At 46.0% G+C, this 15,767-nt stretch overlaps 1 protein-coding gene across 9 annotated transcripts in view; it reads right to left on the reverse strand.

Annotated features, from left to right (window-relative positions):
- Positions 1 to 8,189: 8,189 nt before the first annotated feature.
- KIDINS220 (kinase D interacting substrate 220) overlaps positions 8,190 to 15,767 on the reverse strand; it is a gene marked incomplete at both ends in the record, with an annotated part of 74,873 nt that continues 67,295 nt past the window's right edge. For all 9 annotated transcript variants that reach the window (XM_084234509.1, XM_084234507.1, XM_084234504.1 and 6 more), the window contains 4 exons: positions 8,190 to 9,452; positions 11,580 to 11,813; positions 12,703 to 12,801; positions 14,543 to 14,674. In XM_084234509.1, coding sequence (XP_084090635.1) covers positions 8,190 to 9,452; positions 11,580 to 11,813; positions 12,703 to 12,801; positions 14,543 to 14,674 — 1,728 coding nt within the window. The remainder of the gene's footprint in view (positions 9,453 to 11,579; positions 11,814 to 12,702; positions 12,802 to 14,542; positions 14,675 to 15,767) is intronic.

Genomic DNA, 15,767 nt, shown 5'->3' on the forward strand with positions numbered 1-15,767 from the left:
AGGCAGAGAGAGAACCCCAAGACCAGAGCTGCCGTCCTGTGCAACCCAGGCTGGGGCGTGACCACCCCCCACTTTCAGTCACCGGCCAGGCCTGGTGCAACGAGAGGGCGTCGGGGCGGCGGCCCCGGGAGGCGGCCTCGCGCGCCCATCTTGGAGCCGGCTCCGCCCGGCCGGCCGGGGCCAGCGCGGGGGTCCTGCTCCCTCCGCAGCTGTTGAACATATTAAAGGAGCCGATCATGATGAGCAGCAGCCACACCCCATCCATCCCACCAGCAAGCAAGAAACGCCTCTTTAAAAATGACTGACTTCCCACTGCAGGCCCCATTTTAGAAGGTCTTGGGAAACATTTGGTGGAAATGGCAGGGATAATTTTGGCCACGTAACTCCAAAGCCAGGCATTTCTTGCTTTGTCACTAAAGCTCTCCACTTAGGAATGACGCTGGCACTTTCTCCAGGGGCTGGGCGTCTAGATGTCATGGATTTATGTGGGTCTTTTTTAGTCAAAGCCCATATATTTCAAACTAACTAGACCACAAGTAACTTGGGTTTTTACCCAAGAAAAAAATATCATATTATGGAGCCGCCCTCACAGAAGATCCTCACCCGTGAAATCATTTACTTTTCCCAACTATTACTCCTGTGGATTGAGATACCTGTTGACAGAACCTCAAACTGAGGTCAGAGTATTTCCACTTGTGTGATGACAGGGATAATGTTGGCATAAGGAAAGAAAGGTAGGTAGGTAGGTAGGTAGGTAGGTAGGTAGGTAGGTAGGTGGCCAGATGATGAAGGGAGGGAGAGAGAGAGAGAAACACACTGTTAAATATTTTGGAGTTGTAAAGATTCTTCTAGAAGTAGATGGAGTGGTGAGGGGAAATGAGCTCCAGGTATAATAGCCAAAGATAACAGTTAGGGATTCTTCCTGCTCCGGCCCTGCCTCTTGCCCTGTCCTCACTCTAATGGATGCACAGCTGGCCTCAGGGGAGATACTGATTACCGGAAGCCCATCTTATATAATCGATAGTGTTCCTCAGTCTCACTGTCGAAGGTGCCACCCAAACCCAGTGATCGGTTGAGGTAGATAAAAGGGCACAAATTCTGGAACTGTTCGACTTGGCCCTTGGCAGTTTCCTCACATTCTTACACAAGAAGATGGTCGCTTTTGTGTCACATCCAGAGATAAAGACGAGGGACTTGAATCCTAAATCTTATGTTGATATGCAATCTGAAAATAGTATATATCGAAGATTTTTATACACTTCAACATTTTCTGTGTAAGGCCTTTATATTCTTAGTTATAGGCAAGAGCCCAAGTTTTCTGAGATCCCATAGCCAAATCATCCGTGAAATGGAAGAGGGGAAAAAAACCTCTTCTTGGAAGCCATATGCAAGAGAGATGGTGACAGGGGCGGCAAAGAAAGCCACTTCTATTTTTTACATCTTTTTCACTATAGTACGGGTGTAAATTTTAACTGACATTTTCCAACTAAGTGAAAATCATCCTGGGAGAAAAGGAGGCAGTTACATACCAGAAGGCTATTGAAGGTTTCCACGCGGGAGGATAATATCTACGTGACTTCAAATATTGTCAGGAGAGACCGATTCCTGCCCCCCAAGAAGCCCCGACACTTGTATGATGTCGTATGACGTCGGGAAGGCCATGGCGCTGCCCTCTGGGCCCCAGCAGCGAGGAGGTGGTCGGCTCCGCCAGGCTCTCCATGATTCTCTCTGCCCGGGAGGCCAGCAGTGGGGAAGTGAACGCATCCGTGGGTAGGAGGCGGGGGGAGCAGGAGGAGCACAGGGGTTCTAGAATAGTGTGACACACAACCAGTACATGTCATTATGCATTTACACTTTACATGAACATTTTGTTTCGCATCTTTATATTCTTTCTCCAACTAATGATCGATTCATTTTTTAAGCCAATCCCGACTAAAATTACTTTTTTAGGCTGTTAGGACAAGATTAATTTAGACAATTTTGAGGTTCTGCACGTCAGAACAAGCCTCAGTATGCTGGAAAACAAGAGTGCAATATTATAGTTACAAATTAGGGGTGCCAGACTGGGGTCCTTTGAGCTCTCCTTGGAGACACTGGTGCTCTCTGTATTGCAAAGTTCAGGACTCTCCTGTAAGTTAGGCGAGAACATTCTTCATCACTTATCATTCAATTTATCCACAATCTTTGAAGTCCAGTGTTTGTTTTAACCTATTGCAGCTCTTCCGGTAATAAGTTCTGCTCACTTGCCACATCCTGAGTTCAAGTGTAACTCTTGAACTTCAGAGGTCAAGCCAGCCCTCCCCCGGCCCCCACCCTGCCCTGGTGTGGCAGTGGCCTCTGCACAAGGCACAAAAGGACTCTCCTTGCTTGTGGTCAGTCTCAGCTCTTCCCCTGGGCTATCTCTGAGGTGCTCTCTCGCCTCTCTTGGGGTCTCAGCTCTAATAATATAATTCACATGGCTATAGATTTTTTTTAAAGAACTTTCTTAAACTGATAGCCCTTTGAGTGACCCTGTCCTATTTGAAAACAAGCAGATGATCATGATGATACAACAAATACCTCTAAAATGAAAATATCTGGGAAAAATCTAACCATTGACTTGTCCCTAACCAGCTAAAGACCAATAAAGGACCCTAACCAGGAGAGTGGGCCTGGGGCGGCCACCGCCTCTGAATCCTGGCTCTACCGCTCAGTGGCTGTGTGACCTTGGGAAGATCCTTAACCTCTCTGTTTCTTATTTGTAAATTGAGGGTAACAGTAACTACTCCATGAAGTTGTTTTGAAGATTAAATTAGCTAACACGTGTGGAGGTCTTAGAACATTGTCAGGAACATAAGCTTCAATAAATAGAAGCTTTTCTTTTTTAATTCTACTTTTTGCTCTCTTTTTTTCTTTAAAGATTTATTTATTTATACAAGAGCTGGAGTATAGGCCAGATGCACGGGAGGGTGAGAGGATTCACCAGAGACAGAGCGGGGAGCAGAACAGGCAGACTGACGAAACACACTGCTGAGGGGAGCAGCGGGTGAGACAGGAGAGGTCTGCTCGCCATGTGGGAATCTCCCTGGCCGGGGATGGAACCCATGCAACAGAGGCTGTGGACAGCTTCACAGTGCAGCGCTCAACCCACTTCATCACTGGGGAGGCCCAATAAATAGAAGCTTTTTAAAAATAATAGCTGCATAGTGATACCGACCGCCGCATGTCCACACCTCCTGTCCCTTCCAGCCCAGCACGAGGATGGGAACATGTGGCTTCTGCAGGGGCCACTGAGGGAGAAGTGCTGCCTTTGATGCCATCAGCTGTAAGAAGTCCTTTCAAGACACCAAGACACGCTCCCCTGGTGGGTGCACTTCATTCACTCAGTGAGCACTGCCAGGCCCCAGGGAGTGTCAGCGACCTGAAATTAGGCCTGAAAGCTGTCGAGAGGTTCTGTCTCACTCAGTCATGCTAAAGAATGCTTTGTGGTCCAGTAGGATGAGCACATACAACTTAAAAAAGATCTTAAGACATAAAAAAGAATGGCAAGAATTCAGGTAAGGGAGGAACACAAAGAAAATAATTTCTTTAAAAAGGAAAACATTTAATTTAGATTTAAATATAACAGCATGCATTCTATAAATTTGTAGAAATACAGCTAAAACACTGCACCTGTCAAGAAAACTGATAATTTTGAAAGTTACAGATTAACTTTTTCTTATAGACATCTGATCACAGAGATGGTAGATAGAAAGCCAGGTTAGATAGTCCAACATGCTTTCTTACTAAACATCTTGGTCTAAAATTTTATAAAAAGGTACATTTTGTTAAAACTAATTCATATCTACAATTACTAATAAGAACCAAAGGAAACCATTGTGGTGAACAGATCTCTTCTCCAGCCAAGTGGCCGGCAGGATGGCTGAAGGGCCAGCCGAATCTTCTTCACCTCTGTGGGCGAGGAAGTCCATCAGCGGTGGGAGGAGTGGGCTGTGGGCGGGAACTGTGACCTAGTGCCCCTGCTGCCTTGAGAGGAAATGAGGTGGAGAGGGCAGAGGGATAAAATTAGGAGATGATCGTGGAGCTTACAGTTCTATGGTTTTTTTTAAAGATTTGCTTATTCATACAAGAACTGGGGTACAGGCCAGAAGTGTGGGGGGGGTGAGAGGATTCACCAGAGGCAGAAGGGGGAACAGAACAGGTGGATCCACTGAAATGCACTGCTGAGGGGAGCAGCGGGGAGACAGGAGAGGTCTGCTGCACCATGCGGGTAGCTCCCTGGCCAGGGATTGAACTCCTGCTCCAGTGGCTATGGATTGCATCATAGTGCTGCGTCTTAACCCCTTGAGCCACCAGGGAGGCCCTAAAACTTCTTCTTGAGACCAAATCCCTGTTGTATAAATTAGCTTGAAAACTTCAGTTATATGCAGCTGCTCAACTCCACCCCTAGTTCCCAGTAGCCGCAGTTCTATATTTTTAAGTATAATTTCATTTATTCAAGTCCTAATAATCCTTTTTTTTTTTTTCATGGTTCATTAAATTCCAGCACAACTTAGAAAGGGCCCCTAACACGAATCAGCAGTGTGGGTGCCCGCCAAAACGCACACTAGCCTCAGGAAATGAAGGCTTACGAGGTGTAAACGGGATGGCTGATCACAGCCACAGGCCGGCAGCGCCGCCTGCTTTAAAGTCACACTGTCTGTACGGACAATATTAGGTAATCTGTGTTTTCACCAATCGTGTTGGTCTTCACCGCAGGTAAGCCAAATCCCTGACATTTTATTGACTTTGAAAGCCACATCCTACTAAGAGCTTGGCAATAATTGTTTCTGTGTTGACTGGCCCTTCATTCCTCTGCCTCCTTCTGGTTCTGAGCGCCTCGCCGTGCCTGGGCACCCGGAGCCAGCCCCTCCCGCAGCCGCCCGGGCCCACTCGGTGTTTCTGCTCCGCCTTCCAGGGAGCCGCGTTCTGAGACCTTGCTCTGCGGAGACCCGGCCAGGGAGGACCAGGTCCACCAGGGCCGTGCTTCGCCAGACATTGGCCCAGAAAAGCTTTGCTGATGTAGGCCGTGGCAACTAACTTCAAGTGAAGGTTGTAGCGGGTTCTCGGCGCACTCTACTCCTTAAAGCGGTGGGATGTGAATTCTCTAATTGGGGATCTGCTTTCAACAGTTGGCGTCAAACTGCTGACTCCTTTTTTACATACCTTAAACTGGGTCCTCTGCAGGTTTGTCTGTCTCAAGGGCAGCATTTTCTCCCTAGGCATGAAAGGGTTTAAAATTATGTAAGATTTTAAGTTCTCTTTCGAGCTAATCAGTGTCAACCAAGGATTCTTAACCTTTCTCGGGATGAGCCACTGAGCAGCCATCCAGGGCTGGCTCACTGTCACACATTGTTCTAGCTTTTGTTTGCAGCCCATGATTAAAATTCTAGGGTAGGGAAGGAAGGGAGACCACAACCTGGAAATCAAAAATGCAATCATTTCCGATAGCCCACCACGCCCAGCAGCCTCCACCCCTACTCCAGGCAAATGCCTCTCCCCGGCTTCTTCCCTTGCATGAAGCCTCTGCACACTCTAGAAAGGCAGGCTGGGGAGAAAGGAGCCCCAATATTCTGTCCCAAGAGCTTGCCAAATTAGTTTTGGCGCATGCTCCCTTTTACCTGCCCATCCCCTCATGTGAGTTAAGGGGACCTAGTTACTTGGCTAGGCAATTAAAATTATTCAGATGACTATGTAAGATTTAAATAAGTAAAATATAACACGAAAACAAATTTCTTGCTAACATTGAGAAAATATTGGTTTGGTTACGAATGCTGGAGATCCCCGGGATCCGAGAGGTGCCCCTAAACAAGCAGCTCAGGGAAGCTGCCCTGCCCTTCATGCTGCTCTGCAGAAAGGCTGAGGCTCGGCGCGCCCCACACGTCCCAGGAGTCAACCTGGCTCAACGTTCTGCTGCGTGAACAGAACTCTCTGCGGCGTAAAGTGAAGGAAGGTGAAGTGGTTATAAAATATGTAAAGACTGAATTATGAAGAGACTAGAAAATTTAGAGCTCCAACTTTCTTTTCTATCATTTTTCACCCAGCTTAAAGCCGAGTTTTGCATATGTGAGATCAGACCGAGTTATATATTTAGATAAAACACACACACAGATTCAAAAGGACGACGTGTGACTCAATAACCCATCTGGTTTGTCAATTTCTGTAACAGTATGAAAAAACAAACTTTTCCTGACTCTTCATATAATAACTTAATCGAGATCCTCCCAGGAGCTGGAAAGCCTGCTTCCTGTCGCCACAGTGCCCGGGACAGAGGGTGCAGCTGTGCCCCCACCAGGTCCTGGGCCGCAAGAGCCAAGCTTTCTTGACAAGGCCAGTGGTGGCAGCGCAGACTGCTCTGGCGCTACGCGAGCCTGGAGGTCTTCAACAAACTCTCCGAGATGACAAAGCAAACACATAAATTGGTGTTTAATATTTAATTAATATGTGAACCATTACCACCGTAGTGAATAAAAATTCATGAGTCAAAATAGCATGCAATTTTTTTATTGTTTTCGATATCTTACTACTTTAATGGAGTACGAATACACTTTATACTCGAGGATCAACTTCACAAACAGTGTAAAGAATGTACTACAACAGTAAGTTGCATCTACTCACCTGAAAAGGAACAAAACATTGTCTCTGAATTGCTAATTACATAATATTGCAAACTGCTGAACACTATAAAGAGTAAAATGTTAACACTTCAATATATGATGGTGGTAACATCCTGCCTTTTTTCCTAATTGGTTAAAACATTTGTTCAAGTCATGCAAGACGGACACTCTACACGGCTACATTACACGCTACCACTGAGGCCATAAAACTGAGAGCCAACTGTTAAGTGCAAGACTGGTCAAGTAAAGAATTTATTAAGCAAATTAATAAAAATTCATTGTGGTACTCATCACATGGCAAACACTAAATTCAGGTAATTACACATCTGCAGGTTTACCATCTGCAGCCTTGACTGACGGAGAGCGTACTCTGTAGCTAACCCTACACACACGAGACAGCAGGGTGGGTCCTGGTCACACGCACTACAGGTGACCGTCAACTCTGCTGACCGTGAATGGGAAGTCGCATCGGTTTTATCTTCCTTTACCCTTTTCTGTTACATGTTTCTAAACTCTTAGAAGTACCTCCTTATGAGGACCATGGGGAGACTCAGCATCCAATTCAGGAACAAAGCAAGCAAGCTCTGCCCTGCTATGGAAGGCAATGATTTATTAGAGTCACCTAATTAAAGATTCCTTTGTCATCTATCAGCTGTCACTGACCTTTTTGATGTAATTATTTCCTCATTCACTTATTTATTAGTGTCTTTTATTACCCACATCACCTTGATTTTCCAGAAGATAAGTTTGGGTTTTTCCTCTCATTGCTAGGCTCAACATGACAGCCGCTGGGAGGCCCAGTGGGGGGGGGGGGGGGGGGGCGTCCTTCGGCCGCAGGTGGTGCCCGAAGCCAGGACTGGGGCTGGGGAGAAGAGCATGCGGGCGCAGAGCAGCCACACTCCACAATCCGTGTGGCCAGCGATCGGGGCTCTACTCGAGTACTGTTCACTCACTTTATCAAGGGTTAAGCCCTCTTTGTTATCTATTTTCGATGTAAAATGTAAAGTCTGTACTCAGTCTGCCTATTAGACAGACACTGGTTTTCAATTTATACAGTTTTTACCTTTAGTCTCCGGGCAACCCCAGAAGCTGTAAATCTTTTCTTTTTACCCCATAAAATCAAAATATGCTTCCAGTTCATCTAATGCTGCATCGTTCCTCAAATATCTGATGAATGAGTGGCCTACAAAAGGGATCTCTAGCCTTTCATTTTCTTTGGCAAACTAAGCCTTTTACATATAATGAAATACGTCAGACCTATCTTTACACTCAAGTCTTATCTCAAATAGTTTCATGGGGCCATCTCCTGACGAAAGGGGTAGCAGCAGTCGTGAGGTGCAGTCTCCTGATCACAGAGAAGGAGGTGTGACAGCCGCTCGCCCTCTCTCACCCTCTCCTCACTGGACACTGCGTGTCTCCTCACCCGAGGCCTCCCGAGCATCCACAGCGTGAGGTGAGATGCACAGAGACGATATGCGGACAGATTTGCTATAAAACCCAGGTCGACTGCGTTCACGATGGCACAGTAACACCATTCTGCTTTTGCTCGACGTCCTAAAGAATGCTCTCTCTCTCTTCTCCAAAACCTGTGCTATCAGAAGAGGCGACTGCGTGGAGCTCGGCAGAATCCTTCGAGAGCCGCGTGTAGCTGGAACGCTGGCTTCGCTTGTGCGTCATGCTCTTCAGGTTTTCATTCTGAATCGCAGTGGGGTTGGAACTGGAACCAGGCCTCAAGATGACTTGGGAAGTCTCCCTAATTCCCTCCATTTCGTCGAAATTCTGATTGGCTCTGTTGGCTGGGGCGCTGTTGTTGTTCAGAGTCACGGTGCTGGGCGTCCGGTTCAGATTGTAGGCTTTCTGGCACGCTGGCCAGTTTTCTTCAGGGCTGCTCGCGATCAAGCTGCACTCGGAAGGGCTCTTCTTGTCTTCGGAGCAGATGGACATGCGGGCTATAATTGGATCTTGCAGGCCGCTCAAGCTATGTGGTATCCCCCGTTTCCCGCCGTGGCTGTCATCTTCAAGTTCGATGAGATTTGCCTTCTCAAGCTGGGACCCGTCAGCCGCTTCATTGTGAAGAGAGTGATTGGGAGAACTTTCGTTGGACCTCACTCCTGAGTCAGACGAGTCCTTCTTGTCCAGGAGGGCATCGGATAAGTACTCTTTGGCTTTGATGAAGGTTCTGATGGGCTCAGCACTGTGTTCCGGAGACTTCAACACTCTTTCAACCTTCCCTTCAGCTTTTCTATCTTTGTCATCTTTGAGCAGTGGAGTATTATCTGATTCTTCGGTCCCAGATTCGTCTTCATCACTCGGAAGTTTCTGGTAGCGCAGTCCACCTCCCTTGAGCTTCAAATCTGTCTGGAAGAGACTTGACCTTTCTGAGGATTTCTTGCCTGGCAGCAGCTTACTACCTGACTGGTCAGACTTTTCATCTTCTTCAGTGATGGGATCCAGGGGTGAGGCCTCACTAGTGGAAACCCCTGATGATGAATAATCTACGACATCTCCCCTCTTCATTAAAAATGACTTCCTTCCCTCGTCTGGCTTTGGGTCACTATCTTTCCCCTTTTCTGGTTCTAGGTTAGAATGAATGGAGCCCCCTGATGCACTCTGGCCCATGTAGTATGTGCCATGTGGAGACGATCTGCCACTAAGGGTCACGGGGCCCGTGCCCCCTTCTAACTGAGACATCTGAGCAATGTACTCTCGATAGGCGTCCCTGTACTCAGCCTGCACCTTGTCGGTAAGCTTTGAGATTTCAATACTGGAATCCTGGGAATTGAGACTCGAAAGACTTGGGGTTCGGCGAGTTTGTGACTGTGGAGAGAGGAAAAAAAATTGAAAAATTCAAGTAAGCAAAACAAAAAAAGGCGTAATAAACAACAGTTTAGGAGATATAAATATATACTACAAATGTTTAAAGTCAACAAAAAACTAAATTATTTTCAAAGACTTCTGCCTAACACAGTTAACAAAAACTGTGAACTTATGAGTAATTTTAACTGTTATTAGAAAGCTTTATACAAATTATTATAAAATGAGTTTACTGTTAATAGCTAAAAGTATAATTAAATGTTGCATGAACATGTAATCTTAGCTTGTTTTTATAACTTAAAACTTTTAACTTTAGGGTGAAAGTCACTGTATTGATGAAATAGCAATTTCTCTTAGAAAAGAGAAAGAAGATGGGGGTTAAGAGATATCTCAAACAAAAACACTCACGTCTTCAACAAGTGTTAAAAATAACCTTTCTCAATTTGTACGATAGGACGTTTCTGTCCAATTTCAAATCACAGTAAGAAAATATACTCAAAGTACAAACAAAAAAAAAAAAAATTTAAGCGGCAAGAACAAAGTGAAAGGTAAGCACAGGGTCCGAATGACAGAAACGGAAGCCTTGAGACCAAGAGTCAGGTGCTGGTAAATACAGGAAACATTTATAAAAGTTGCATGACTAATGTGAAGTTTCAGGATTAGAATTCTTCTAGATGCCCCATAGCTAATAAATGGCAAGCAACAGTACAGATAAGGAAAGAGAAAAAAAAAGAGACAAAAGCAAAAGCTAAAACGAAGCGGCAGAAATGCGGCTGACTCTGCCCTCCACAGGGAGGACAGGCCCGCCGGGCGAAGGCCCCGCACCTGGACCGACCCTTGCGGGCACACCCCCCTGGTGGGCCCAGCGGGCCCCAGCCACTCTCAGAGGAGCAGGTGATGTCAACTGCCTTGGCGCTGCCACTCTCACCACAGTGTCCACTGTGAGAGCACAGCAGACTTAAGACAGAGGCAGAGACGGGAATCTAACTCTCTTCACTAGAGGGATGTGCAAAACAATACTTAATTTTGCTGTGTTCTGGAAAATACTGTCATTTTTCACCAACATGCTATTTATATTAATGTAATTTATTTTAATAAACTGATAAATATTTTTAAAAGCTCTATTTTTATTTATAATAAGGATTGACATAAAATTTGCATAAGCAAAAGCTCCCTTGAGCCTTCAATAGTTTTTAAGAGTATAAAGGGGTTCTGAGATTTAAAACAACGCAGAGAACCACGGCTTTCATGGAAAGGCTGCTTTCAGGCCACTGCAGAATACCAAATGGAAAAGCTGAGGATGAAGGTTTCTCAAGAAATGTTAAAAGGAATAGCAGGGGAAAGAAATGAAGCGCTGTTCTTAAAACAGTACAAAATGGTTTCCCAACTTAAGAAAACAAGGTAGGGACTATGCAGAAAAAGATAACGACAAAAGAAACATTTTTACTACCCACAGCCCGCCAGGCGTGGCCCCCACAGCCACTCCCGAAGTGGAGTTTCTGTGCAGCCACTTCCTGTGTCCCCTCCCTCACTGGTGTTTTCTCTCTCTATATCCCGCACTGGTTTTCCTCGTTTATTTGCTTCTTCTTCTCCCATCACTCTTTCTCATGCGTGTCTCTAACTTGCTTTTATTCTTCATCCTCACTGGCCCTCCCTCCAAAGAAGCAACTGTCCATATCCAACATCAGGTGATAAAAAGGAAACGAATGTTCATGAACAGTATGCTTAGATGCTGAGAAGCCAAGTTATGGTGCTCAAAGGGATACTCTATGGCAAGTTTTCCCATAAAGATGTAGTTTAGCCAACAATTAATGGAGTTAAATAAGAAAGCAGCAAGAAGAGGCTAAGCTTTGCCAGCACACTACTACCTAAGGTGGCCCCGGTCTGAGTTCCCCATCACCTGCTTTATTATTTTCAGTTCTTATTAATTTTGGAAATAATCTTATTTTTTTGTTTTTACAGAATGTCCTCTCCAAAGGAGTACGCCCCTAGAGAGCCATGCATGCTCGACATTGTTCCTTTTGGCGCCCGTGAAATATTTTCTGAATGACTATAGAAAGGCCTCATCAACGATGACTTAAGAACAGACCTATGCTCATGTACTATGAAAAAATGACATTTAATAAGCACCTGCCAACTGAGATTGCTGTGACGTGGGGCGCCTTCATCCAGGCCCAGTGTGTTCAGTTCTTCAAAGCTGAAGTTCAGTGTGTAGGGAGTCTGACTGGAGAGCTCGGTGTGCGGCAACTCATGTGAAGAATGGCGAGCAGATTCGCCATGAGGGGCTGGGCCGCTGTTGTTCTCACTGAGCAAACGTGGGTCCTCAGGGGCCACTTGGTTTTCTGCATTTCTCATTTCGAGCACCTTAACAGAAGACGAAAACAGCACTGCTAGCCACACCGACAAATTACGTTTCGGAAACTAGAAAGTATTTCACAGGTTATTAGGTTATTATAATGGCAATGAGAACGCAGACTTCTTGGAAATGAACTTGTACTTTATCTGCTTATCTTTCATTTTAACTATTAAGAGAACGACAATAATCATATATGTAGTTACATACACATAACTCTCCTTGGACCACAATGTAACTACTTAAGTTTAGGATTTAACTTTAGACCAGAGCAAAACGCCACAGGAGGGAAACCCGCGCAGGACCGTGGCGGAAGCATGAAGGCAGGTTTCCAGCAGGAACTGCAGCAGCAGGAGAAGAGAGGACAAGAAGTGCCCAAGCCCAGGGCAGCGTGGGCAGACGGGCATCGACAGTCCCCGAGCAGGCGGGGTAGTTGTTGGAAAATCGCTAAGAAACAGGTAAGGGGATCCGGCTGGGCCGGGCCAGGCCGTCAGACGACGCGGGGACGGTGGGGAATGAGGAAGCCGATCGGGTTATCAGACGCCAGGACTGATGTAACATGACTCGCTACCACCAGCCATGCAGGCCTGACGAGGACAGACACCGACGTCAAGGCCGCAGCACCCGACTGCGGTCAGGGGACCAGCAAGTCCTTGTCACGGAGGCACGGGAACTGGTGGGTCGCCTCCTCCCAAAGCGCTAAGCTGAATGCCCAAAAGGCAAAGGCTGCCAAGCGCGCCTGTGGCTATTCATGCACCAGCACACACGGCTCGCACACGAGTGCAAACTGCAGTTCAACGTGTTTTTTAAAATACAGAAAAACATTGGTTTAGACGAGTACTCACTGGAACTTGCCTTACGTCAGGTTGTAAATCAAGCTATAAATACAAAATCTCTTACTGTGCTTCTGAAAAGGTGCCAGTCTCCAAAATTCATGTTCATCTCTTTCTTCAGTTCATCAATGTTGCACTGAGCTAACACACGACCGTTTATGTTTGCCTGAACGGAAGGAAAAACAAGGAGGAAGACAAACAGAAGGTGAGATATTCTGAATTATTGGTGATTAAAAAGTACCTTTACATTTAGTTTTTAAAAAGTTATCAGAGACTAGAAAATATTAAGGTAATACAGGTCATCATGCCACGTAATAATATAATAAACAAACTGAATTTGAACATAAGCCGCTGCCGAAAGCCAAGACAGTTTCTAAAGTATCTTAAACCTTCAAAGTGAGCAAATCACTCTTCGGGAAGCAACCCAAGAGCTGGTACACTCCCAGCTACCTCCAAACCCACCTACTCTGTCATGAGCAATAACAAAACTGTGAGTTTGCGCCTGCACCCTTGTGACAGACACGCATGAGTGTGAGGGGCTGGCAGTGTGTGCCCTCGCGCCAGGACGTGCAAACGAGCAGGCCCTGGAGTGTGTCACTTACATTGGACGACTTCCCGAGAGGATGTCTGCCTGCTAATCTCCTAGTCTATTAACTCACAAAAAATACCGTATCACTATCAAGTCTCTGTATTTCTAGTTTCCCCCACATAGAAGCACTGGAATTTTCTTTGCAATAACAGGCGGTTGACTGATTTTACAAAATACAAAATCTGATTTTATTAACTGTGGGAAAACTGTTGAATACCAGTGTTTAAAAGCAGCAGAATGTTCAGCTTCCAAGTGAATTCTGAAGGAGAGTGAGCGGAGCAGCCGTGACAGAGGTCCTGCCGGGGAGTGCGGGCAGGTTGGCCCAGCAGGGAGCGGCTGTTACAGGGGCTCAGAAAGTCGGGCTGGGAACAAAGGGCTGAGTGGGCAGCAGAGGCTGTGCTGACGGAGACACTGCCACGGAGGGGTCCTGCCGGGAGCCTCACTCTTTGCTGACAGCAGCCAGGCTGCCAGGAGGAGCTGGGTTTGTGCGTGGGAGAGACAGCGCTTGCCCCTTTGCAAACAGGATGACCACTAACCAGATCTGTAGAGAAAAGGGCGTTATCTGAAACCCTTCTGACTAAGTGTAGGTTAAGATTAGTCAAATGGCACCTCTATCTACTCATAATTCTTTGAAAGCTCCAGACACCGCTCTTTATGTAACATGAGAGGCCTGTTACTCTCCTTGACTGTAGTAGGAAAAGTGTAACTGAGTGGAAATATCTACTGTAGCCGTTAGACTCGGACAGGGAAAGGTTCCTCACAGCCCCAGGCATCTCTGTCCAACTTCTTGGAAGTTACTAGCATGGCAAGAATAAGATCTAGAGAGAAATAAAGCACCTCAGACATGTTGGCAAGGAAGTTTCAGCAAAAGGAACACAATCATAACTCCTAAGATATATTATATATAAGACAAGAAAGTGAAAATTTGGGGGAAAAGAAGGCTGCTTTACTTAGGTAATTGCTAAGTCACAAATAATTTTACAATTAAAGAAAATGTGACATAAGAGGCCTTTGGGTTCGATGCTGTAACCTGGAAATGGGAGTTTTACCGTTTCTCTAAGGTGAAGCCCCTGGTTTGTATTTCTCATCACAGCACCTTTCACTTACATTAAGGCATTTTTTCAAATCACACAGTCACACAGCCACTTTTTCTTTTACCCACTTATATGCTATGGGTGAATGGGGCGATTTGGGGTGCATGTGTCCATGGAAGGCTTCCTGTCGCACAGAGTGCCCCTCTGGCAGCAGCCGAGCACGCACACACACTGGGCGCCAAGCCCCGCCCTCGCCCGGCCTCGGGCAGTGGGCATGGCCTCACCTTCTTGATGGTGGCACAGTACTGGGGCAGCATGCTCTGGTCTAGTCCTTCGATCTGCTTCAGCTTCTCACATATCGCATCCACGTTCATTGAATTCAGTGATATCACTGGTCCCGAGGCTGAGCCTGACCCCTAAATAAGTCACAGAAAAGCACATGTATGAATCACCTTCGAGGCCAGAGAGGCAGTCACATGCCAGCGGCACTCATGAAGGCGCGTCATGAAGCCCTCTGGTTAACACACTTCCAAACCAAGTGAAAACAGTGGATGTGTGTAATAAGGGGAATGCCCCGGGCACAGGTGCAGCGACTGCCATACTTAAGGAGCAGCTTTCATTAAGCAGATGCAGTCTGATCAAAAGCACTTTCCTAAGACAGACTCTCCCAAGAACCAAGCCTAGGCTACCTTCTCAAATGTTTACAGCTCAGCCTAGGAGGGAAGGGTGCAGTCAATTAAGAGGAAGGTAAGGTGGGGGTGGTGTGGGGCTTCAAACGAAAAGAAACAAATGGGGGCATCACTGATGCTTATATTGCAAAAGCTGAATCTACGACACAACTTTGAAAGTGCCTACACCAAACAACTAACTGTCTTCGCAAGCAACCTTAATAGTCTGCAGCAGCTAACGCCTTCAGCACTTGATTAGACTTTATATCCAAGGGATCTAGAACCTCCCTTAGTAATCTATACAGTGACCAGGTAAATATAAATATAAAACAACAGTATTACTTCCTAACACACGTGAAAGTAAGTACAACCCATTAAAATGTGGTCTTGCTTAAAAGAGAAGTCAAAATAATAAACTATTCTAATATTTATTTAGAAGGAAAACATTTTGAGTGTGGTGACAAGCAAAGAAGTATTTGCATGTGGCCTACTACAAATCTCCTCAGTTACAGATGCAGGCACTGAGGTCAAGAGAGAGAAAGTTATGACTTCAAAGCCACAGGGTAAGTAGCTAGTTGGTGGTGGATTTGGACCAGCACCCCAACATGAAAAAGCTTATGACGTCCTCATTTCCTTGTTCCAACTATTTTAAAAACGTTTGCAGAAACTATCACCACAGAGAAAGGCAGGCCGACTAGATAGAGGACAATGCTCCAAATGATCTCCCCGTCACGGTCCAATGTCATCTTAAAACAAAAAGTAGAAATTCCCTGCTCAAGGCTGTGGGCGTTTACACTCGCCGCTCCTGCCTCTGCCATTCTCAGGGCAAAGCAGACTACAG

Source organism: Talpa europaea (genome assembly GCF_964194135.1).
Source record: "Talpa europaea genome assembly, chromosome: 6".
Taxonomy (NCBI): domain Eukaryota; kingdom Metazoa; phylum Chordata; class Mammalia; order Eulipotyphla; family Talpidae; genus Talpa; species Talpa europaea.